The sequence below is a fragment of the Lygodium microphyllum genome, chromosome 1, assembly GCF_053477565.2.
Source record: "Lygodium microphyllum isolate KBCC chromosome 1, Lygodium_microphyllum_v1.1.10, whole genome shotgun sequence".
Classification (NCBI taxonomy): Eukaryota; Viridiplantae; Streptophyta; class Polypodiopsida; order Schizaeales; family Lygodiaceae; genus Lygodium; species Lygodium microphyllum.
The window spans coordinates 159,381,387-159,404,967 of NC_141135.1; the positions used below are offsets into that span (position 1 = coordinate 159,381,387).

The 23,581-nt window shown below is 40.2% G+C and overlaps 1 protein-coding gene across 2 annotated transcripts in view; it reads left to right on the top strand.

The window, feature by feature from the left end:
- LOC148041878 (long chain acyl-CoA synthetase 4-like) overlaps positions 1 to 23,581 on the top strand; it is a 131,464-nt gene that overhangs the window by 101,870 nt on the left and 6,013 nt on the right. Inside the window, exons 15-18 of one of the 2 annotated variants that reach the window (XM_087683668.1) lie at positions 17,242 to 17,487; positions 17,566 to 17,705; positions 18,581 to 18,763; positions 18,848 to 18,967. In XM_087683668.1, the coding sequence (XP_087539794.1) occupies positions 17,242 to 17,487; positions 17,566 to 17,705; positions 18,581 to 18,763; positions 18,848 to 18,967 (689 nt within the window). The remainder of the gene's footprint in view (positions 1 to 17,241; positions 17,488 to 17,565; positions 17,706 to 18,580; positions 18,764 to 18,847; positions 18,968 to 23,581) is intronic. The other variant, XM_087683675.1, reaches the window with a different exon arrangement.

Consider the following 23,581-nt stretch of genomic DNA (forward strand, 5'->3'; position numbering starts at 1 on the left):
AGAAATTTGAGAGTTTCATCGTAAGAAAGATTGTGAAAGTGTTGCTGTCCTATTCAAACATGCATAGGAGTTGTCACATGTAGCTTAGGGTCACCTAAAAGGCTGCTAGCTCCTCTTGTATGCTGTTAGTGACACTAGAAGGACGTTGGGCTGTTTTCACATGCACGTAGATGGCTAAAAACTCCTCTCACCTACTACTGTAGGATTGGTCCTTGGTGGTTGCAAATTCACATCAATAGCATCTCCTTGCTCTCCAAGGGTCTCCTTTTTTCTCAGATGACTAGTATAGACTTCCATTAGCTCCCAAAGACATTTTTTCACTTTGCATGGACAAGTTTTGCTAAGCGGCAGCCTTCTAATCCCATTTTTCAGCATTATTTAGCTTATTAATTTAATGGTTAAAATATAAAATTTTAAAATTAATGTGATAATTATTCAGTGCTCATAAAAATAATTCCACTAGCGAAGAATTAAATTGACTAGACCAATTCGTCTCCCAAGTGGCCACAAGCAGTTCTTACCCCTTACATTGGCATTAAGAAATAAAATAATGCATAGTCTCTAAAGTCACCACTAACATTATTGGCCAATAAATTGGTCTAGGCCAAAATCTGACACAAGATACACCACCTAGTATTTGTCAGAGATAACTTAGTATATCTTTTGCCTTTAGTAGCAAGTGATATTTCGAGGTCTTGGGTTCCACATTGTGAATAATTTACTTGGACCTCTCATGTGTAAGATACATTAGCACATTAGATTAACTTTTGATCAAAGGCTAAGTAAAGCAATAAATTTAATGTCCTTGTGATAGACCATCCTCTTGAAATCCTTGTAATCATTCTTGATTGCATAGCAATGTGCCAAAGCATCTGTTGCCACTGTTGGTACACCGATTGCTTAACCATGCTCATGCCCTTTGCATGTGAAATTCAATCACTTAAACCACTTACAATCCACACACATGAATCATAATCATTATTAGAACCATAAGGAATGCATCCACATGTCAAAACGTAGCACTGTTCTGACCACTAAGGTTTTTTAATGCATAAAGAACACCTCATAGCAATGATGTACCACATGATACTCTTCCAAAGCATACATTATTGCAAACCATATGTAACTTATGCAAGTGTACTTCTTTTGCATGACCTGCAAATGTACATTGTATCCCATGCATGTATTCCATACATGCCTTGAAAATGTATATCACATCAAAATGCACATTTCATGTATTCCATATATGCCATATATACAAACCAAGTACATTTGAGATCCATGACACAAGTGAGCTGTCCATCACTAGGGGAGTAGAGGTGCAACCTTCCCTTTGAGCATGAGACAATACTTTGGACTTTCTGCGCTTTGATAAGCTTGATCCAAAATTGGCTCTAATTGAAACACATTGAGGTAAAGTGCATTATTGAGGATAGTTTGCGAGGTCACCCTTCTCCATCTAGTTGCATTCTTTCATAGGTGAAACAATATTGAAGCTTCACCAAAAAGCACATGGAAACTTTATCTATAACCATATTTCACTTAGAAGCTCCACTAGGTTCTAGGGCTACTTTTCTGTTGGGCATTGTGATAGTTTAGACTATCACATTGTTGCAATCCCAACCTAACTAATATGGAACATTGAATCCAATTGACTAGCATCTTGTGTACTTGACATGCTAGGAACACCAAATGCATTAGAAAACATTCTTGTTTACATACTTTGGACTATTGCAACGTGATTGTGCATGAGAATTTGCATACAACCAAGGATGGAAAGATATATTTTTCCATACATTGTATGCATTACTAGCTGCATTTTTCCTCATGGAGGCATTACTAGTTGCAGTTTTCCTCATGACGAGCACCATATGGAGCATTTGCATGACCAACATTAATATCACGAGTCCCAAACACTGTGAGTTGCATATATACATTGCCAAACTTGCCACTTTATGCCCCAACATCATGCTATACATTTCTCTATATGGGGATGCATATTACTAGGCATAGTCGGATACATTGGGCATCGCATACCACACATTGGTTGCTACATACCATCAGGAGTTTTGCTGTACATGCCTGTATGCGGTCCTTGACCCTTTGTGGCATGGAAACTAGTGGCACCACCAAATTATCCTGGGTGCCCCATCATTGCATCCATGCCTTGCTATCTAGAAAGCATTGGATTGGCACAGCCAAGTCGGCCTTGCATATGCATCACACTAGCATCATTTGCTCATGCTCACTACTCACGTTGGGAACATGTTGTATTGGCTCTTCCTTTAGTGCTTCTTGTTGTCTCGAAGCTCGTGAATACAATTTTGTCTCCATGCCTTTGCTGACCTCCTTTAAGGGGTTCAAAAAGCGCAGAAAGTGAGGATATTTTGCGAATTGCACAAATATTTCAGCTAGTGTCCTCACCTAAGCTTTACATCGGTTATCAAATTCTTTTTTCTCTTTCTCTAAACCAACCTTATTAGCTTGTTGTCTATGCTGCAAGTGTGTTCCATGATTAGGCATTGTATTTTTCCCAATACTTTGTGAATTTTCAGATTGAGAGGCATCATCCCTACTTTATCCCATCTCACTATTTGAAGACATTCTTGTTGTAATGCACAAATGAATAGAATTTCAGCACTAGAGCAAAGGTTCTGACCTTCAATCAAGTGCCATGAGCCCACCAATCAAGGGATTTAGTGGTATCCCAGTGATGGAACCTTGAATCCAACCTTTCTCCTCTGATGGGGTGTTAATAATTTGATTGATTAAGCAATAGTAATTACATCAAACATGAAATTCACATCAAGTGAAAATGCACACTTTACCACTTTAATCTTGGACATTGGGCAACTTGGTGGCTCAAAAACTGGCGCCCCTTGTTGTGTTTCTTAACTTTTATTGCAAATAGATAGCCATGGAAGTTGTCACATATAGATTAGGACATCTAGAAAGATTGTTGGCCCCTCTTGCTTGCTGTCATGTGCACGACAAGGACCTTGGGCTGCTGTGACCTACACTTGGAGGGCTCAAATCTCCTGTCACCTATTGTAGGACTGGTCCTTAGTGGTTGCAAATCACATCAACAACATCTACTTGCCGTCTAATAGCATCCTCTTTCACAATGGTTGAAATAGACTTCCGCTTGGCCTCGAAAACGTTTTTTCTACTTGCATGGGCAAGTTTTGCTAATCAGCAGTCTTCTAATCCTATTTTTTAGCTGATTCAATTAATTTTTGGTAATATCAATTTTGAAAATTAATATAATAAATATTGTAGAGTTCATAAAAATAATTCCATGAGCCAAAAGTTAAATTTAGTAGTTAGTTTTTAGATTGGTATTCGTTAATAAATTAATGCCTAGTCTCTAATGTCACCACCACTGATATTAGTGGCCAATAAATTGGTCTAGGCTAAAATTTGACATCAGATGCTACCTAGTACCTGCAAAACATAACTTATTACAACTTTTGCCCTTAGCTTCAATTGTTATTCCGGGGTGTCGGGTCCCACACTGTGGAATAATTTACTTGCACCTCACATATTCAAGTCACATTAGCACACATGATTAACTTTTAATTAAAGGCCAAGCAAAGCAATAAAATGTCACGTCCTTGCGATAGTTTCACCCTTTAAATGTTGCCTTTGACCTTTGGGTGAGTCCAAGCTAGATGCCAAGTGAAATGGTTGAAACATATTGAGATGGGAGAGTTTTCTTTATAGAAAATCAATTGCAACTCATACATTTTTACCATGCAATTCCTTTATGTCAACAAATGATGTCTCTTTTTGCAGACACTATAACAATAAGAATGGTATTCTATATAGAGTATGCAAAACTCCTCAAAATTGCAAGAAAAACTTTTTTGTTGTGTGTTTAAAAATCATGTTTTTCAATCAACTGTCGATTCACTTGAGGTGTTTTGCATTTTGGTGAAACGTTTCAAGTGTTTTGTGTTTCAATCGCAACGAAACACATTTCATGGTTACCATGGTATGGTGTAAGGGGTTATGCCATCTTGAGATTCTTGAGGAGGAATTTGCACCCTCTAGCAACTTGGTAACATAGGGTCTTGATTTTGCATAGATTGATATGCTTTGCAGAATATGGTCTCTAGGTGAATGCATTGCTAGCATCTTATTTTGTTGCATCTTAGTCATTAGGGTGGAAACCTTTATTTGGTATGTCTCTCATCAAACGTAGTACTAGGCACCAATGGCATATGCAAGATGTGGAGGGTTAGAGCAGTCTCAGAGGCATCGCCCATTGAATTGTTCCAAGGTTAGGAGCGTGTAGGAGAGCCCTCCGGATGGTGTGGCTCTCCAAATCTTTGATGGCATAATAAAGACTATGGCATTGACTTGGGGGGTATTAGCTTGTGTCATAGAAGAGGCCAACATTTGAGTAGGATCCCTACTTTAAATCATGTGCAATCACAACGAACTTGGAGAAACTATCATTGAAGGGTGGCGAGTGCTATCATTGTGTAGTTCATTTGGATTGCAAGGTGTAGGCATGCTATTGACCACAATGTTTTCAGTGTAGAGATTCTATCTAGGACTTGGATAGAGATCATTCATACTCTTGGTGGAAGATAAGAGGGGCTATAGGGTGGTTCTAAGTGGGTAAGGAGGAGAAGAGATGCTTTCATGTTGACATGGGATTCTCATATCTTTTTTCACGTAGTCTCTTGTATGTTTTGGCATGATAGCCTATCATATTGGTTGTTTATATAACCATTAACCATTTATATTTACCTCAAAGGGAGTTTTCTATAAGGAGCATGCAAGGACAAGTTATGTCACAAATTTCAGCTAGAGCTAATGTAGATGTCTTGCCTATTACAAGATTTGAGAAAAAATACCATTGGGTTTGTGCAATGTGTTGAAAGATATGACAAATGATGTATGCTCTAGAAAGAGATGCTATGTATCCCATAAGCACAATGAGGAGAGTGGAACAACCCAAAGGCTACATAAGCATGCACTTGGTTCTTATTTCAATGCAATACTATTGTACTTTGTCCTTTCAGTCATAGTTAGTGTCATACTTAAGATTGTCTATGAGTCTAAGCTTCCATCTTGGAACTTGATTCACTTAAGTATCTCTTCAAGCTTCCTTCTGGAGATTGCTTGTTGGACTTAGGGTACACCATCCTACCACTTTACAGCTTGACATTGCATGGCAGCACGAGCTGGTATTGCTTGAATTTGTCATCGCGCAGGCCGCAATCTCCCCTACAACCATAGGTCTTTTGAAGCCCACCTCATAGGCCTTCTACCCACCAAACATCTCTTGCAATGCTTGCTTCTGCATGTTGAAACCAGAAAAAAAGCAGGCCCATGTTCGTAAACCCTAATCCTCCATAGCTTCTTATAGCTCAAGCTTAAAAATCCCATCATTTTCTCACTCCTCCAAGCCTAGTGGAGTTCTTGCCACTCTGATCTCCTTAATTTCCAGCAAGTGCAACCCTCATTAAGAAGATTTGGAAAACTCAAGCTCAACAAGAAGATCAAGCGCGAACATTGGGCTCATCAAGATAGTATCTCTTGATACTTATCTAGTGCTTCTTGGCACTTGTGTTTTTAGCACATTCAAGAACAACTCATTTGCTGGTTTTATCCAAGTTCTTACAAACATGAAGTTTTGTAATGTGGAATGCCCAATTGATTAAGTCCCTCGTAAAGCCTCAATCTCATTGGAAAAGGATAGACACCAGTATACTCGTGGTAAGACCTCCTTCAAAATGTTTGAACTCGAGTAAATAGCCAAATCCAATGGTGAAGGCTTTTATGGCTCGAAAGAAAATACAATGTATCATGTCATGAGGAAAGACCTTTGGGATCTATTTGAGGATGATACAGGAGATGCAGATGGCAAGAAGGAAGATGATGAAGACAGGTTCATTGAAGAAGTTCAGGTCAAGTCAATAGAATGGAAAAAGATGAACAATAATGCTCTAGGCATCATTGCGTGGGGATCATTTGATGATGTATTGCACCATATCTCCGGCATCAAAGATGCAAAAAAGGCATGGGATAAGCTTGATAGGATCTTTGGAACTCAAGCTAAAAACTCAAAAGTAAAATTACTTGTGCAATTCTATAAGCTAGATGCAAAGGACAGTTCCTCTATCACCACGCACATTAATAGGTTTAAGAGCCTAAAAACTCAACTTGCAACTTTAAAGAACAACATGGATGAGGATGAAGCCATAGTAATGCTACTAGCAAGTGTAAATCAAGAACCATATGAGAACCTTGTGTCTACTCTAAGTAATGTTCCTAATCTCTCACTCAAAGACATTGAGCATTCTTTACTGGATGGAGAAAGTAAACTTAAAAACAAGGATGCAAAAGAAATGATCTCAAAGGCAAATCTCTTGTACACCAAGGTAACTTATGGAGCAAAAGAATGTGGACGAGAATTCAACACCAACAACACGGATCGGGTGACATGTCATTATTGTGGTAAGACTGGGGCACATGGCGAGTGAATGTTTCCACAGGAAAAGAGCACAATAGGTGTAGAATGGTAACCATCAAAATTAGTTTATAAATGAAGATGAAGAAGACGCTTCCGCTATTGACCACAACTCTGATAGATTGTTTTGAAGAAATTTTCATTGTATCTTTCCCATAGCGGTGTCAAAAGATGACGTGCCAGCGAGACAGTAGGGTTGGCGGGAAGAAACACAGAGTGAACTCGGCAAACATGGAGAAGAGAAGAGAAGAGAGAAGAAACTCTGATGAATGGAATGATGAAGTTCCGAATCATGGAGTGAATGTGATACAAGGGAACAAGGGTACTGTAGCACAAGGAAGATGATAAAGACAGCCACAAACCACGAACCGCAATGTCCTCCTGAACGGGTGTGAGGGTAGTGGAGAGGCTGGAGAGAAGACGTGATTGACTGAATGAATCAGCCGTACGGAATGAATGAGATAGTGGCCTATGAATAGACACAGTCAGTCTAGGATGGCTCTCCTTTTTGGGACTGCAAATCCTAAACGCAAAATGCAGAAAAGCAAAAACGCAAACTGCGGGTGCAGGGTTTCTCAACACCCCCTCTGTCAAGTGGCTCTGATGAAGACGGACATAGGAAGAAGACGAACATATGTCAGGCTCTGAAGAAGACGATGAAGAACAGAGGAAAGCGGTCTGATACAAAAATGAGCACGAGATTCGTTTCACCTCCCAGCCTTGCCTAGATCATTGCTGGTCCCCCCTCATCGTGATCCGATTGCCAGCCCGTCAAACCTTGGTGAGTCCTACTATTCTTGGACTCTCTTAAATGCTAGGCTCCCCTAAACCCAGTTCGGGCGCCCAAGAGCCCGGTCGGTCATGCCTCATGCATGTTTCCCTTAATTTACCTTATAAATATAACATTTCCTTGCCCTTAAGAATCGGTTTCGTCCTCGAAAATGATACTTGGAAGGTCTAATTGTGAATTGGGAAACCTTTTCTTTAAAGTACTTACTCGCGCCCATGTTGAGCTTTCTTCTGAACAATCTTTCCACTTAACCAAACATTCTTGATAAATAGTATTCCTTGTTCGTCTATTACGAACATTTAATATTCTTTCTGGTTCATGTGGATTAGATTGGTCATTTAATAGCTCCTCAATGTTATCATTTAAGATTAGATTATCCAACTCACCCAGCCTTTTCCTTAACTTACTTACACGAAAAACTGGATGTATTTTACTACCAGCAGGTAGTTGGAGCTTGTAAGCCAGTTCTCCCACCTTTTTAAGTATTATGAAAGGATCACAATACCTTGGTGAAAGCTTTGGACATTGTCCCTTTTTCATAGTTTTAGTTTGTTCAGGCACCTTAAGATAGACCAATTCTCCTTCTTCAAAGGAGATGTCTCTTCGATGAGGATCTGCATATGCTCTAGCTCGATTTTGAGCTTTTTTAATATTTTCTTGAGCAAATTTTAACATACTATTCATATCCTCCAAAAAATCTTTAGCTGCCTATACAATCCTACTGCATAAGGAGCTCTGGGCTGAAACCCATACATTAACATAAATGGACTATATCCAGTGGAAGAGTGCTTGGCACTATTATATGCAAACTCTGCTATCGGTAGATACTCTTCCCAATTAGTTTGCCTTTTACTTACATATGCCCTAAGCATATCTTCAAGGATTTGGTTAACCCTTTCAGTTTGCTCATCAGTTTGTGGGTGATCCGCCGTACTCATGCTAAGTTTAGTATCCAACTTCCTAAATACCGCACGCCAAAATTGACTATCAAATTTTCTATCCCGATCAGAAACTATATTTGCCGGAAGGCCATACAATCGGTATATGTTCTCTACGAACAATCTAGCCAATTCTGGTGTTTTAAAATCAGTTGAAGTTGGAATGAACCTAGCCATTTTGGTTAACCTAACCACAATCACCCACACAAAGTCGTGCCCCTTCTGTGTTCTGGGTAAAGCAACAATAAAATCCATGGAGATACTCTCTCATTTTCCCGAAGGAATCTCTAGTGGATGGCGAAGTCCTCCCATTTTCAATCTTTCAGCTTTATTAACCTGGCATTTATTACATTTGACCACATAGTCAAGGATGTCCTTATTCATTCCAGGCCAATAGAACTGCCTTTTAATAAGACTATAAGTCTTATTAACTCCTGGATGTCCCGCGCTAGGGGTATCATGACACTCAAAGAGTATCTGGCGTCTTATTTCTGTGTCTTTTGGGACACATACCCTACCCTTGTAGAGTAAATAACCATTATCAATGGTAAAATTCTTCCACTTGAATCCGGTTTGAGCAACTCCTAATGCTCCATTTCCTTGTTGAACATCCTCAGATATTCCTTCCTCAGTAGAAGCACTTTCATTTGGATCCCCATTTTTTATTGCTTCCCATATGTTGGAATATGTCGGATCAACCTGGCATTTCCCTTTTAAAGATTCAAGCAAGTTGGAAGTGAACTGAGTAAAACTCAATCCATTAATGATGGGCATTCTGCTGAGTGCATCAGCTACTATATTATACTTTCCTTTTCTATATCTTATCTCATAGTCGAACTCTTGGAGGAGTTCGGCCCATCTGGCTTTACGCCCGTGTAAATCCGGTTGATCATTAAGCCACTTAATGCTTTCATGATCCGATAAAATCAAAAGTTTGTCACGGTACAGATAGTGCCTCCATTTCTTCATTGCATGTACTATTGCATATAGCTCCCTCTCATAAACATAATAATTCTGTTTTGCACGGTCTAATTTCTTGCTTTCAAAAGCAACTGGTCGACCTTCTTGTAATAAGACCGCGCCTATCGCCTTATCACTGGCATCAGCTTCAACCACAAATGGTTTATTGGGATCCACAATTAATAGTACTGGAGCTGTAGCAATAGCTAACTTAAGTTTTTGAAAACTTTCATTTTGGTCTGTTCCCCAATTAAAGCTCTTTCCTTTCCCTTTAAGTTGGTCTGTCATTGGAACAACTATTTTGGCATAATCTTGAATGAATCTACGATAAAATCCAGATAAACCTAGGAAGATCTGCAGCTCTTCCAGGTTCCTTGGAGATGGCCATTCAATAATTGCCCTTACTTTTTCTGGATCCATGTGGATTCCCTGTTTCGAGATAATATGTCCCAAATATTTGACCTCTTGTGCAAAGAATTCACATTTAGTTTTCCTGGCATAAATGGATTGTGTTCTTAACAGTTGGAATACTAATTGTAAGTGTTCCAAATGTTGTTCTCTTGATTTACTAAAGATCAAGATATCATCCAAGAAGACTACTACAAAATGTCCTAGATAGGGCCGTAAAACATTATTCATCAGCTTCATTAAGGTAGCTGGTGCATTAGTGAGGCCAAAAGGCATTACCAAAAAATCATAATGCCCGTATCTAGTACGAAATGCTGTCTTAGGAACATCTTGTGCCTTAATTCTTACTTGGTGATAGCCTGATCTTAAATCTATCTTTGTGAAGAATTTTGCCCCTTGTAATTGATCAAAAAGATCTTCCATTCGGGGCATAGGAAATTTATTCTTCACCGTTATTTTATTAAGTGCTCTATAGTCAACACAAAGTCGCATAGAACCATCTTTTTTCTTTACTAATAAAATTGGTGAAGCCCAAGGTGAATTACTGGGTTGAATAAACCCTTTATCAAGGTAATCCTTAATTTGTCTTTCAACTTCTTGGTGTTGTGTTTCACTTAATTTATACGGTGGTTTAGAAATAGGGTGTGTATCCTTATTTGTGTCACTATCTGGTGGAAGGCCACTAGGTAAATCAGAAGGAAACACATCTTTAATTTCATCTAACAAACTACTCAATTCATTATTTACATTCAACTCACAAACATAAGAAAATTGTTGCTTTATATTACAGAAAGTAAAAGTGTTTTGTACAAAAAGAGACCATAACATATATACCTCATAAACTTCCTTCTTTATCAGCTTCTGAACCTTAGTGGAACACAACAAAGGATTATCAGATACTTCATGTTCACCTTGAATGACAAAAGTCTTACCATCCCTTTTAAATTCCAGTGTATTATGATGATAACTACGTTTTAAGGATGGTTCCAATCCCCATAGCCACTCCCTCCCTAGAGCAATATCAGCTCTTTCCATGTTCATGATTTGGAAATCAAGTTTATCTTTATATCCTTGAATCTCAATTTCCAAATTGGATATCATTGTATCCCATATTTTATTATCTTGACCTTGCATCATACGAACAACATATTGATGCCCACTATTTTGTTGGGAAAGTTGCAATTTTTTGACAAGTGTATAATTTATAAAATTATGTGTAGCAGAGTCATCAATCATGACTCTAACCCTCTTTCCAGCTATCAATCTATGCACTCTGACTAAATCATGTGGGCCAAAGGTAGGCTGCCACATAGAAATTGACATACAACACTTGTGTTGTACATCCATGTGCAAGACCTTTAAAGATTTATAAGTTTCATGCCCCTTTAATTCTAGGTCTGCACTACATGGATTTGTTTTTCTTTTCCCTTGCCCTTGTCCTTATCCTTTCCTTTGTCTTCCCCCTTTTTCCTTTGAGGGCAATTCCAAGCAGCATGGTTAGGGGATAGGCAATTGAAACACAGCTTTTCTTTTTTGGCCTTATCAAAGTCGTCTGGACTTAACTTTGGCCTTACATATTGTTTCTTTTCAAAAGGTTGTTTTTTACCCTTAAAAAATGGCATTTTCCTTTTAAATTTGCCCACAAATTTTGAGGTTTCCAATTCCTTAGACTTGGGCTCCGTATCAGTGAGACTAGTGAGTGTACCTGGACGCATACTATCTTCATTAATTAATGCAAATTTAATTGTCTCTTCCAGCGTCTTAGGTAAACTCCTTTTTACTTCCTTTTTACAAGCTTTATCTAGTCCCCTAATGAATCCTTGTCTTTTGAAATTCATCTATTCCTTCCAATTTGAGGATTATCTCACGATATTCCTCCAGATATGTCAACAAGGGTCTTCCCTTTTGTTTGACATAATCCCAATCTTCCCAATTTCTTTCCATTTCATTTTCAGGAAGGAATTCTTTCAAAACGACGGATTCAAATTGAGCCCAAGTTTCAGGTATTTTATTTGCCTCCTTTAAAGTTCGCCACCATTTATACGCTTTGAGCCCCAACGTTAAACTAGCCTCCAGTGCTTGGAGATGTGGTGGAGTATTTTTAAGTTTATGTAAATCTTTCCATTTTTGGAGGAAATTAAAGATTGTATCTTTATTTCTATCTTTTTCCTCCCGATGAAACTGAGGGGGTTTCATATCTTTTAGAACTGGATTATCCCTCAACTTGTAGTGGGGTTCCTTAGGATCTCCCATAGTCACATCTAAATCTTTCGATGAAGATGGGACATCCGAGGTTTCTATCTTATTTTTATCTTTTTCTAACAATAAGGTTAATTGAGATTTTATTTCAGTGAGTGTTTGGGTTAAAAATTCCATTTGAACCCCCTGAGCCTGCACACGAGCAGTAAGATCATCAAATTGGAAGAGTAAGGAACAAATTTTGCCTTCTCGGACTAAAGCAGTAAACCAATCATACTGGAAATGAAGTTCTGTGGTAGAAACGGAAGAATCATGGGAACAACCGGTATATCTTCTATGTAAAAAAAAAAAACGAGTCTGATTGACTTTAGTCAGCCAATAGCGATCTGACTCCTGACTTCAGTCGGGTGGACACGATCTTGCTGTAAACTACTCCTCAAAGACAGTCGTATGACGTGTAACACTTGAAGTACCATCTGACGTTTTTCTGTCCGTCTCACAGCAGTCACCTCACGCTTTTCATCACGGTTACATACAGTCACCTCACGCTTTTCATCACGGCTGCAACGTGCCACACTTTCGTGACGTGCCACGATCAGCGTTTACAACTTCGTGTGATACCTTCAGCGACTGACTGACGGACGACGGGCGACTGACTGACAAGTGGCTCTGATACCAATGTCAAGTGGCTTTGATGAAGACGAACATAGAAAGAAGACGAACATATGTCAGGCTCTGAAGAAGACGATGAAGAACAGAGGAAAGCGGTCCGATACAAAAATGAGCACGAGATTCGTTTCACCTCCCAGCCTTGCCTAGATCATTGCTGGCCCCCCTCATCGTGATCCGATTGCCAGCCGTCAAACCTTGGTGAGTTCTACTATTCTTGGACTCTCTTAAATGCTAGGCTCCCCTAAACCTCGTTCGGGCGTCCAAGACCCCGTACGGTCATGCCTTGTGCATGTTTCCCTTAATTTACCTTATAAATATAACACCCTCTCAGGCCCAAAAAGGGAAACAAGAGAAGAGTGAGGTGGAGATGCAATGCTACATGTTGAAGAATGCTCATGCAGTAGGTGCCACTTGGGCAATGTCCCTCGTGAGGAAATTGTTCACTTGCCCAAGCGCCCTAGTACAAAGATGATGAAAACATGCAATGCATAGGAGGAATGTCGGACTTTGTATCGTGCTGAGAACCATAAGGATATGCCTGCACTCGATCTCGGGTGGTGGCTCCATGCTAACCAAGTGACGAAGGCAAGAAGAGAAGAGGAGGAAGAAGATGTAGAGGATCCCTAAGACCCAAGATGTCCACAGGAAAGGAAACCTGTAGTAAAACTAGTAGACAGAGTGAATTGGAGAACCCGAAACGCAACCTCGGGAGAGAAGCCACTAGCTCCGTGCATCCATGCTAGAAGAAATACAAAGGCCTCGTTACCAAGTCGCGGTTGAACCTCCATGGTCCCGATCTAGGTGGTACTTGAAGATCTTGGGTATTAGTAGAAGAGATGACTGGTTGAAGACAGCCACCGCAAGAAAGTAGAGGATGGGTAAAGAATTTCATGTGGAGTGGGTACCCCCTCTAAGGTGGGAGGTGGAGGGGCCCCCATTGAAGTCCAAGAAGGAGTAGATGCCCCCTCTGAGGGCAAAGAAATAACATCCTCCTCAGAATCCCCCTTTGAAGTAGATAGGGAATCCAAAAACTCATGGATCACGGACTTCAAAATGTCTGATGACGAAGCAAGTACTGCTGGTCGTGCCAAAGAAGGTATTTGGGGTGTTGAAGAGCTCCCAAAGGTAGCCTCTCGAACCCTAGTAGTCCAGGGTGGGGCTGAGAATGAGCAAGAGGTGGGCAACAGTTGATGTCTCTCACTGGAGCAGACTAGGTAGCCGAAGAACAGGAAGGAGTCCGAGCAACCACTGTCTCTCGAAGGAGCAGATTGATGAGGAGACGGTATCAAATAATCACTGTCTCTCGATGCAGCAAACTGCAGATCCGTAGGTCCTGGAAGCCACTGTACCTGAAAATAAGTGGGAGAAGATGTCGCTGGCATTGCAACAATCTCTAGGAGGTCGTAGCGTCAATCAATCCTCCATGTGCTTGAAAGGACTTAGTGCGCATCGGATGCATCTTATTGCCTTGAGCATAGTACTTTGATAGCCGATGCAGAACAATCTCTGTGGCCCAGAAAGGAGAGGTGGCACAAGGAGGGCCTGGTGGAAGATGCATATACTTCGGAGGGGTGGGGAGCAAAGGTGGAAGTCGACAGTCTTCGGTGGGATGACTGTTCGTGCCGCAGTAGGAACACTCAGTAGAAGGGCAATCTATTGGGGGAGACGCCATGGTATCGATGTGGCTTGTTGAAGAAGGAAGAGGTCAGCCACCCTGAACCATGAATTGCAATGTCCGCCTCAAGGGGTGTGAGGGCAGTGTGAAGCACTAATCGCAATGTCCACCTCAAGGGGTGGGAGGGTAGTGGAAGGGCTGGAAGTTAGCTGCTAGTGGGAGGAGGATGTGACCAGTAGTAAAAGACTGAAATCTGCAAAAATGAGATTGTTTTGTGAATGGAGAGTGATCAGCAGCTATCGCTCTGCTGTAAACAGTTGCAAACTGTAGGTGGAAGGTTGGAAACAGGCACCAGACTGTAGATGATACTAATGGACAGTTGAGACTACGATGTCCTCCGCGAAAGGGGTGTGGGCAGCAAGCTGAAAACACCTGAAATTTGCAAAAACGAGATTTTGATGCAGCGGAAGAAGAAGAGAAGTGGATGCTGAACCTGCTACCGGTGTTTGCCTTCATTGGAGTGGAGGATTATTGCCGATGTTTGAGCAGGTCCACCCTGATACCATGTCAAAAGATGACGTGCCAGCGAGACAATAGGGTTGGCGGGGAGGAATACAGAGTGAACTCGGCAAACATGGAGAAGAGAAGAGAAGAGAGAAGAAACTCTGATGAATGGAATGATGAAGTTCTAACTCATGGAGTGAATGTGATACAAGGGAACAAGGGTGTTGTAGCACAAGGAAGATGATGAAGACAGCCACGAACCACGAACCGCAATGTCCTCCTGAAGGGGTGTGAGGGTAGTGGAGAGGCTAGAGAGAAGAGGTAACTGACTGAATGAATCAGCCGTAAGGAATGAATGAGAGAGTGGCCTATAAATAGGCACAGTGAGTCTAGGATGGCGCCCCTTTTTGGCGCTGCAAACCCTAAACGCAAAATACAAAGTGCAGGTGAAGGGTGAAGGGTTTCTCAACAAGTGGATCTTGTGTTTTCCCATAGTGGATTTTGTTTCCCTTAGTGGATGATGTTTTGTAAACACCCTTACCAAAGATGTATAGTTTCAAGCTTTAACTTGACTAGGCTGCCTATGGGCTAGTCTCGCGGCGGTTAATGTCATCATATAGGGGAGGCAAAAGCCAGCAAGTGTAGTAACTCATCATTTGAGGGGGGATGTTGAAAAATGTGACAAATGACTTATGCTCTAGAAAGAGATGCTGTATATCCCATAAGCATAGTGAGGAGAGTGGAACGACCCAAAGGCTAGATAAGCATGTACTTGGTTCTTATTTCAACGCAATACTATTGTACTTTGTCCTTTCAATCACAGTCAGTGTCATACTCAAGATTGTGTTTACGAGTCCAAGCTTCTATCTTGGAACCTAATTCACTTGAGTAAGAGTCAGTCCTTCTTGTCTATGTCTTGGTGTTCCATCCGCCATAGCCGTGCTGAACATTGTCTTGGTGTTCCATCCGCCATAGCCATGCTCTAAATCCATGCATTCTCAACACAATGTATTTGGTCCCTTGTGTTTGTTACTTACATTTTCTCATCAAAGATGTATGGGGCTCTATTTTGGAATTGACAAACATGGAGGTTATCTCATTGATTGCTTGGAGTAGTGGTTGATGCATAGGGGCAAGTTCCACCGCTAAGCTAGTAACACTTGCTTCTTTAGCCCAATAGAGCATGCTAGTAGAGGAGCACTTAGGGTGTCCATTAAGCGAGCCATGTAGATGCAAGGCTAGGAGAACCCATGTCACTATGTGGGCCTTGCACAAAAGTAAACCAACAATCCACAAAATATACAAAATCGAATGCAATGATTTCTCATATTAAAAAGGAATAGAGTGTAGAGATGGCTACATGTCCAACCTATAGCGTGATATTGACACCTATGCTAAATCTTAGACAAAGGTCATAGCCAACCAAAAGCTTGATATTGTCACTTGTGCTAAATCTTAGAAAAAGGTCATCTAGTCATTTTGATGTCCCTAACAGCCCTTTTCCAAATTGAATTTGATGTCTCTAACCACACTTTCCCAAATTGCTACTTAATGCATGCCAATTACTCTTGTTATCCGTGTATTGGAAAATGGATATAAAAGTAATTGTCTAATACTTGCAATATGATCCCAAAGAAGATGGCCTAGCAGGTAACAATTAGGTTGTGAGTTCAAGTCTTGCTAGGTGCATCACTTGGTTGGAGACCGATGTTCACATGGTGGGTGTTTGTGTAAGCCTATGCTGTTGCATTCAATACTTGGTCGGTGTTCCTCCTTGATAGAGTCACAAGGAGGAGGGCCTAGTGCAATCAAGCTCTGCTGTTCATTCGGCATGCAAGCTATAACCTATGTTGCATAGGAAAATGGCCTGCAATGCTTCTTGCCCGCTTTCTTGGCTAATATTCGTGTGTGTGTGTGTGTTTAAAGAAAAATGTTTGTGGGGGCAAAAGCCAAAAGGCCAACCAGCAGATGAAATAGAAAAGGTCTAATGCTCTTCTTGTGAGTTTCTAATGGGTCTTGTGAAAAATCTAGATTTTGATCTTGGAAATGGCCAAGACTAGCCGGCCATACTCAGAGATAATATGTGACATCTTATGAGCCATGCGGTATGACTTTAAACAATATATAGTTGTCTCCATGTAAGTCTAAATATTTCCACAGCTAATTTCCATAATATGTGACATCTTATGAGCCATGCAGTATGACTTAAACAATGTATGGTTGTCTCCATGTGAGTCTAAATTTTGCCACAGCTAATTTCCATAATATAAGCTGACCACCCCAAATGAAGTGCTCTTGCATTGCTTTCCGTGGTAATACTTTACCATAATGAAGCTTGGAAGCCAAAGACCCAGGAATCCAGTTTGTCAAGCAACCTCATCTTCTGACAGTATTGACTAGTGTGGCAGATTGTTGTAGGTTAAAACCTTTTGAAGAGCAAGAGAACCCTACTCCTTTTGCCCATCACTGCTTCCTCACTTACTCTTTGGTAGTGCCCGTGGTGGACATAGATGAAAGAAAGCCGGTTTCACTGAGTAGTGTTGGTTGTATCTGAGGCTTGAGTGTCTAGGTGCTGTCTACTTAGGTTAACTATATGACTGCAAGTGGTTGCTCAATATTTAAAAATATTGATGCATTCTAGATTATGGATTTAAGAGTTGTTGCATTTCAGGCCTTACAGAAACTTGTGCAGCAAGCTTTGTTTCCATACCTGACGTGATTTCAATGTTGGGTACTGTTGGAGCTCCACTCCCAAACATTGATGTGTGTCTGGAGTCAGTTCCGGAGTTGGGTTACAATGCCCTTGCTGCAACTCCTCGAGGAGAGGTTTGCATAAGGGGAAAGAGTGTATTTGTTGGTTATCATAAACGTGATGATCTTACTGAAGAGGTTCTGGTTGATGGATGGTTTCACACAGGTACGTGCTCAGTCAACTTCAGGGTCTTGAACAAAATAAGTTTAATACTTTTAAACATTGTCTTTGTGTAACATGCAGGTGATATTGGGGAATTGCAACCTGATGGTTCATTAAAGCTGATTGATAGAAAGAAAAACATTTTCAAACTATCACAGGGAGAGTATGTTGCAGTTGAGAATCTGGAAAATGTCTACAGCAGTTCTCCTCTGATAGAGTCGGTATGATGTATTGTCTATTATGTTTTTTAAGTAGGAATCAAGAAAAGTGTGTGTCAGGGGTATGCAAATGCCTGTTTGTTGGATACAAATACGCTCAATAATCTTGTTCGGGGGATATGCAGATGCCTGCAATTCTGACTTTGAGGTACTATGATGTTCTTATTCTAAGTAATGAAGTTACCTAGACAAACATACGGAAAGCCATGCATGCAACTTTGTGTGCAAACTTTAGGTTGCTTTTAGTTTCATTTTGTCAGAATCCATCTTACTTTATTTTGTGTAATGCTTCAAAAAATATCGTATTTGGGGTCCAAACTCTTGAGTGGAGCCATGGAAAGGCTTTTTTGTGATTGCTTTGATCCAAGATATACTGGCATCAAATTTCTTGACAGATAAAACAATGGGGGAGGTACTTGTGTAGAAATGGTATGTCTAGTGAGTCAGTGATAAATATGCTATACATGCAAATAGTCATTTGGCTAATAGGCTGCTAAAATTTAAACCTGATTCTTTGCTGCCCATGTCCGTATGATATATTTCACAGTGGAATATGTATCATGATGTTGTGTCCCAGTTTCGGACTTAATCCCCAGAGCCTGAGTCTGTCATCCCTTACAACTTTGTTCTAGCTTAGTAGTCTATTAAGGACTCTTGTTTCTGTCATACTTCACGACCTGGTACCTGCTTTCCAGCTTGATAGTCTGTTGCGTATATTTATTTGTGTTATTGCTTATCTTGAGAACACTCCTTACTGATTAGTTCTTGAATCATGCTTTAAACATTTTAAATAAGAAAATGCTTTCCAAATTTCATTTATGTCACTTACTTTTACTGAAAAACGAATTCATTGATGAGCCAATGCTATCTCATGGCAGATCTGGATTTATGGAAACAGTTTTGAGTCCTTCCTTGTAGCTGTCATTGTTCCGAGTAAGGCAGCCATGGAAGATTGGGCAAAGGCAAATGGTCTTGAAGATGATCTTGCGACTTTATGTAGTCAAGAGCAGGCAAAGCAGCATTTTCTCAAGGAACTTGGGAATATTGCAAAAGAGAAGAAGGTAGTTACTGCTCCCATTGTTTCAGTTTTATAACTGATATGGCGGTTTCTTGAAAGTTCCAATAATACTTCCACTTCCTTTCAGTTAAAAGGCTTTGAGGTCATAAAAGCTGTTCATCTTGAGCCACAGCCGTTTGATGTGGAGAGGGATCTTTTGACCCCCACATACAAGAAAAAGAGACCACAGCTTTTGAAATATTACAAGGTAACTTCTGCCCTCTCTTTTTTTTCTTTGGGTGGCTGGAGGGAACTGAGAATTAGGGAAGGAGGGAGACTCTGTGAAGAGGGGGAAGGGCAGGAAAGGGGAATGGAGCAGCTGGGGAGGCAATGAAAGGAAGGATTCTAACAGTTTATGAGGGTGTACTATCTAAGGGGTTTCAATGTGATTATAGCTGTTGGAGTACCATCTCATACAAAGTGGGCTTCTTCAAATATAAATGTTTACTGATTTAGTCACCAATATTTACTGGCTTGCCCTTGCTGGATGTCTCAAATTTCAACCTTTCCATGTACAAGATGGTAACTTGGTTTGTTGGAAATGCTGTGGTTAGTACTAGATACATGCATGCTCTTTAGGTAATGCCTAGTTTAAACCAAGTGTAGTCAAAGAATCCAGACTAGCAGTGGTCAGAATTTTGAGAGGGACCTGAACAGCCCATGTTTTATGAAAATCGAGAGCGACTCATCAGCCAATTTTACGTGGTACCATTTGCAAGGAAGTGTGCGCTCTGTTATTTGGCTATCAACAGATATGTGTGCACTTTTGGCAAGTGGCTCTCAAGTTTTGATTAACTGTATTTAAGACATCGAAGCTAGCTATAACCAGAATCTTGTAGCTGTCATCCCAAATGTGTGGCGGTTTCTGGGTAGTCTTTGGGTGGAGGGTCCGGAGGTCCGGTTCATTGTTTTCAAACAATTGAAATGAGTGATAGTCAGCATCTTGTACCTGAAGAAACAAGGAATTTAGCAAAATGTTAGATTGAAGCCCCAATGGACAAAGTTACAGATATAAAAGAAGCTCCAGAAGTCAAGGCCAATGTTATTCCTGAATGGGAGATGATGGATGCTTTTCATATTCATCTAATGGAATTTACTTTATGATTATCACGCCACATCCTCCTCTCACAGTCATCAAATTGAATTCACTGAATCAGAGAAGCCCCCTCTTACCACCCTGCATCCTCCTCCATCAAGCCCTAACACATGCCTTACAGTATATGCCTTTGATAACAAATACAAAATTTGACCTTCAGCCTACACTAGACTTCAGTGGTTTGAGGATATAGTTCTTTAAGAGAGGTCTAGAGCTAGAGAGTTTGGAAGACACTGAGAACTGAAGAAGATGAAGATTGAACTTCTAGGCCCAAATAGCTTTGAATTGGTAAAAGATGATCACATTTTAACTTGTAAAGTTAAATGTTATCAGCAGGGGTCATGATGCCATATAGGTGTCGTGGCCAATTTCTTACCCATGAAAACAGACAGATTGACAAAGATGGCCAGATCTTGACTCACGAAAGGAACTCTTAACAATTTTGAACTTTTCTTACCATTTTGTTCTTAAACTTTATGGTCTTCCTTCTAATATTGTGAGCAATCAAAACACTAATTTCACAACTCATTTGCGGTTAGAGGATTTCAGAAGGTTGAAAACTACTTTATGTAAAAGGATACTCTTAACACAAAAGATAAACACGTGTATGAGATAACTCATAGTGATAATGGTAGAACTCAGAGGCGAAGAGTAACTCAGAGATAATGAAGAATGAATGAATGAATATGCTAAATACTGTAAACACTCTATGCAAGAGTGAATACAAAACCTTGAATTTCTATCTGTTAGAAAGGACCAGGGCAAAGATGAACAACACAAACAAAGGTATTTGCTAGATGAGGCGTGGAGATAGTAGTGGAATAGCGTGCCAATTATTCGCAAGACAACGTAAGGTTGAGTGTAAGGGAAGCCTTCTATTCATAGATGTGGATCCTTCCAAAGTTTGAGTGTTGGCTTATGGGATATAGAAGCATTAGTAATTTATAAATAGAGTTTGGTAAATTTGAGTTTTGGGGCTGTTTTAAAGAGGTAATCTTTTAGAATAATAGCCCTTCTCAAGCCACTCAAAAATGGAATCCAAGAGGGATTGCAAAGCATAGCTTAACCCATACATAGAATGTTGCCATAGAGGTCTTGTCATGTAGATTGCCATGTGAGATACCATGATTATGGTGGATTGAAGTCGACCACTCTTTGATGAAGGAAAATGTATAAATATGGACAGATGCATGTTTACAAGAACATAATGTGAGCAAAATCCCATGCAATAGTGACACTTTGACAACACTCTCATAGGGAAAGTGTTCACTTGTCTCACAAGTATCCTTTTGCAATCATGATCATCAAGATCAAAATGGATAATGATACAAAATATGTATACCATCGAAGAGATGGTGACCAAAATGTTCTAAGCACCAAGAGAAGAAGCGGTTCCCTCTCACCATGGGATGGTGAAAGGAAAACATATAGGGATCCCCTCTCCCCATTAGGATTAAGTAGAAGGGAGGGAGCACCCATGCTAATGTGGGGAAGCAAGTATTGAAGGATTAGTCTATTGATTGCCTTGGTCAAAATATCTCCAAAGTTGCATGAGAGCACAAAATCTAGGTGAATGGTGTCTAGCTCTACTTGTTGTCTAGTGAAATAGTAGTGCATGCCAACATGTTTCGTCTTTGGACTGATGATGGGGTTACTAGCTAATGTAATAGCATTTTGGTTGTCGAAGAAGAGGTTGTCATGCTACATGGAAAGTGTAGCTCGGCTAGCAAGCTCCTTAGATAAATGGCCTCGTTGGTGCCATCAGAGAGAGCTTGATACTTAGCTTTGGCATTAGAGGCAGCCACTATCTCTAGTTTAAGACTAGACCAAACAATGAGAGTTGTACTTAGAGAGAAGACTTAACCATGATGGGAATGCCCACTTGTGTTAGGATCTCTTGCCTAATGTAAGTCAATGTACCCCTCTAAAAGCAAACCTTTACCATAATGTAATCTAAATGAATAACTATACTTTATATATCTCAACACACGCAAGCAAGCAATTCAATGCGACAATTTAGATACATTGAAATATTGATTATGCAATGAAATAGAGTAGGCAAGATCGGGCCTAGGATGAATCCTTAGAAAGCTTCACGGTAGAATCAAAAGGAGTGGTTATGGGCATGTCTATAGTGATCCTCTAACCGAAGGATATATTTCTATTTAGATACAAAGATTCTAGCTCCATGCCCAAAAAATAGGATAGTTGCGAGAGGTTAGTCATCTCAAATCTTGAGCAAAGCTTGGTCTTTATGCTACGCTAGGAGAATCTAAGTCCATGATCAAAAGATCATCAACATATAATAAGATATAGCTGATCCTCTCTAAAATGGTTTTTACATACATGTACGAGGCATAAGGGGTAGAATGGTAGCCTTAAAATTGAGATCGAAGAAACTCGTCCATTTCATTATAGGAAACCAAGAATGTGATGCTTGTTTTAGCTCTTAAAGAGCTTTTTGCAAGTGAAAGACCTTGTCTTTATGGTTTGAAAGAGAAAACCCAAGAGGCTGCTCCACATCGACTTTCTACTCAAAATAAGCATTTAGAAATGCACTTTTGACATCCATTTTTTAGATAGGCCATTTAAGTCCTACTAATAGGTGAAATAAAAGTCAATTCCTTGGTTGTTATCCAAGGTTCCGTCAGCTGTCTTTAGCTTTCTACGAATATACAAAATGAAGAAAACCATGCTAACCTCATACTTATCTAAGGTTCCTTGAACTTTCCTTTTTTATTCTAAAAATCTAGTTAGGTGAGAGAGGAATAATTTTATGGAATTGATCGAATGATTAAGCATAACCCAATAGCTGACACCCAACTCACAAAAAGTGGGCATAGTAGGCTCTAAAGATCACTTGTTAGACAAAATTATAGTAGTTTTGAGACTACTTGTTTAGGAACAATGTGACCTAGTCATTAGCAAACTTAAGGAGTCTTGCAGTGGCCAAGTCCGCAAGTAACACAAGTATTTTGCTATCTTATCCTAGTCTGTGATCTTGAATTGTTGGAGCTGATCATTGAGATTGATACGATTACTCCTATCCCAAGCCACATAGCAGTTACTCAAGTATTTTCACAGCTCAAATGTAAGGTAAAAATGATGTAATTGTGAATGAAATTTAGGGAGGAGGCCTTGCATTAGCTTAACTATGGCTAAAGCATTTTAGACTTTACAAGGGTAAACAACCAATGAAGGAGCCACAAACAAGGGTTGGGTTGGGGTCACAAGTTCTGTGACTCAAGCATATGCCTCATCAAATTTGATGGAGTGGTGTAATTAGATTCATGGAAATGAGTCTTATCACTGAATGCGTTCTTAGTAGATGTAGATGAGGAGCTAGAACTATGAGGTGTTGTTAAGAAGATTAAGAGGGGTAAGGACAGTAGGATGGTTAAGATGGGTATGCAAGAATGGGATTAGGGTTTCCATAAGGTGCCATAGCAGGAGGCACTTGAACCCAATAACCTTGTCCAGTTGCTAGTTGAGGCACATGAATATATCTAGAAGGTTTTCTAGGTAATGCCATGTTGGCGAATTGCGGTTACAAATGGTCAACACTTGGGAGGGGGAATTTGTGGATAGGTAATCCATGTGAGGAATATCCCAAAAGTGCTTGGTTTCAAGGATGAGCCTCCACCACTAGCCACCTCCCATCACCCGCATGTGCAAAAGCTGAGGACCTAAAAGGAGATGGGCCCATGTTTGAAGATCCCCCAAGTG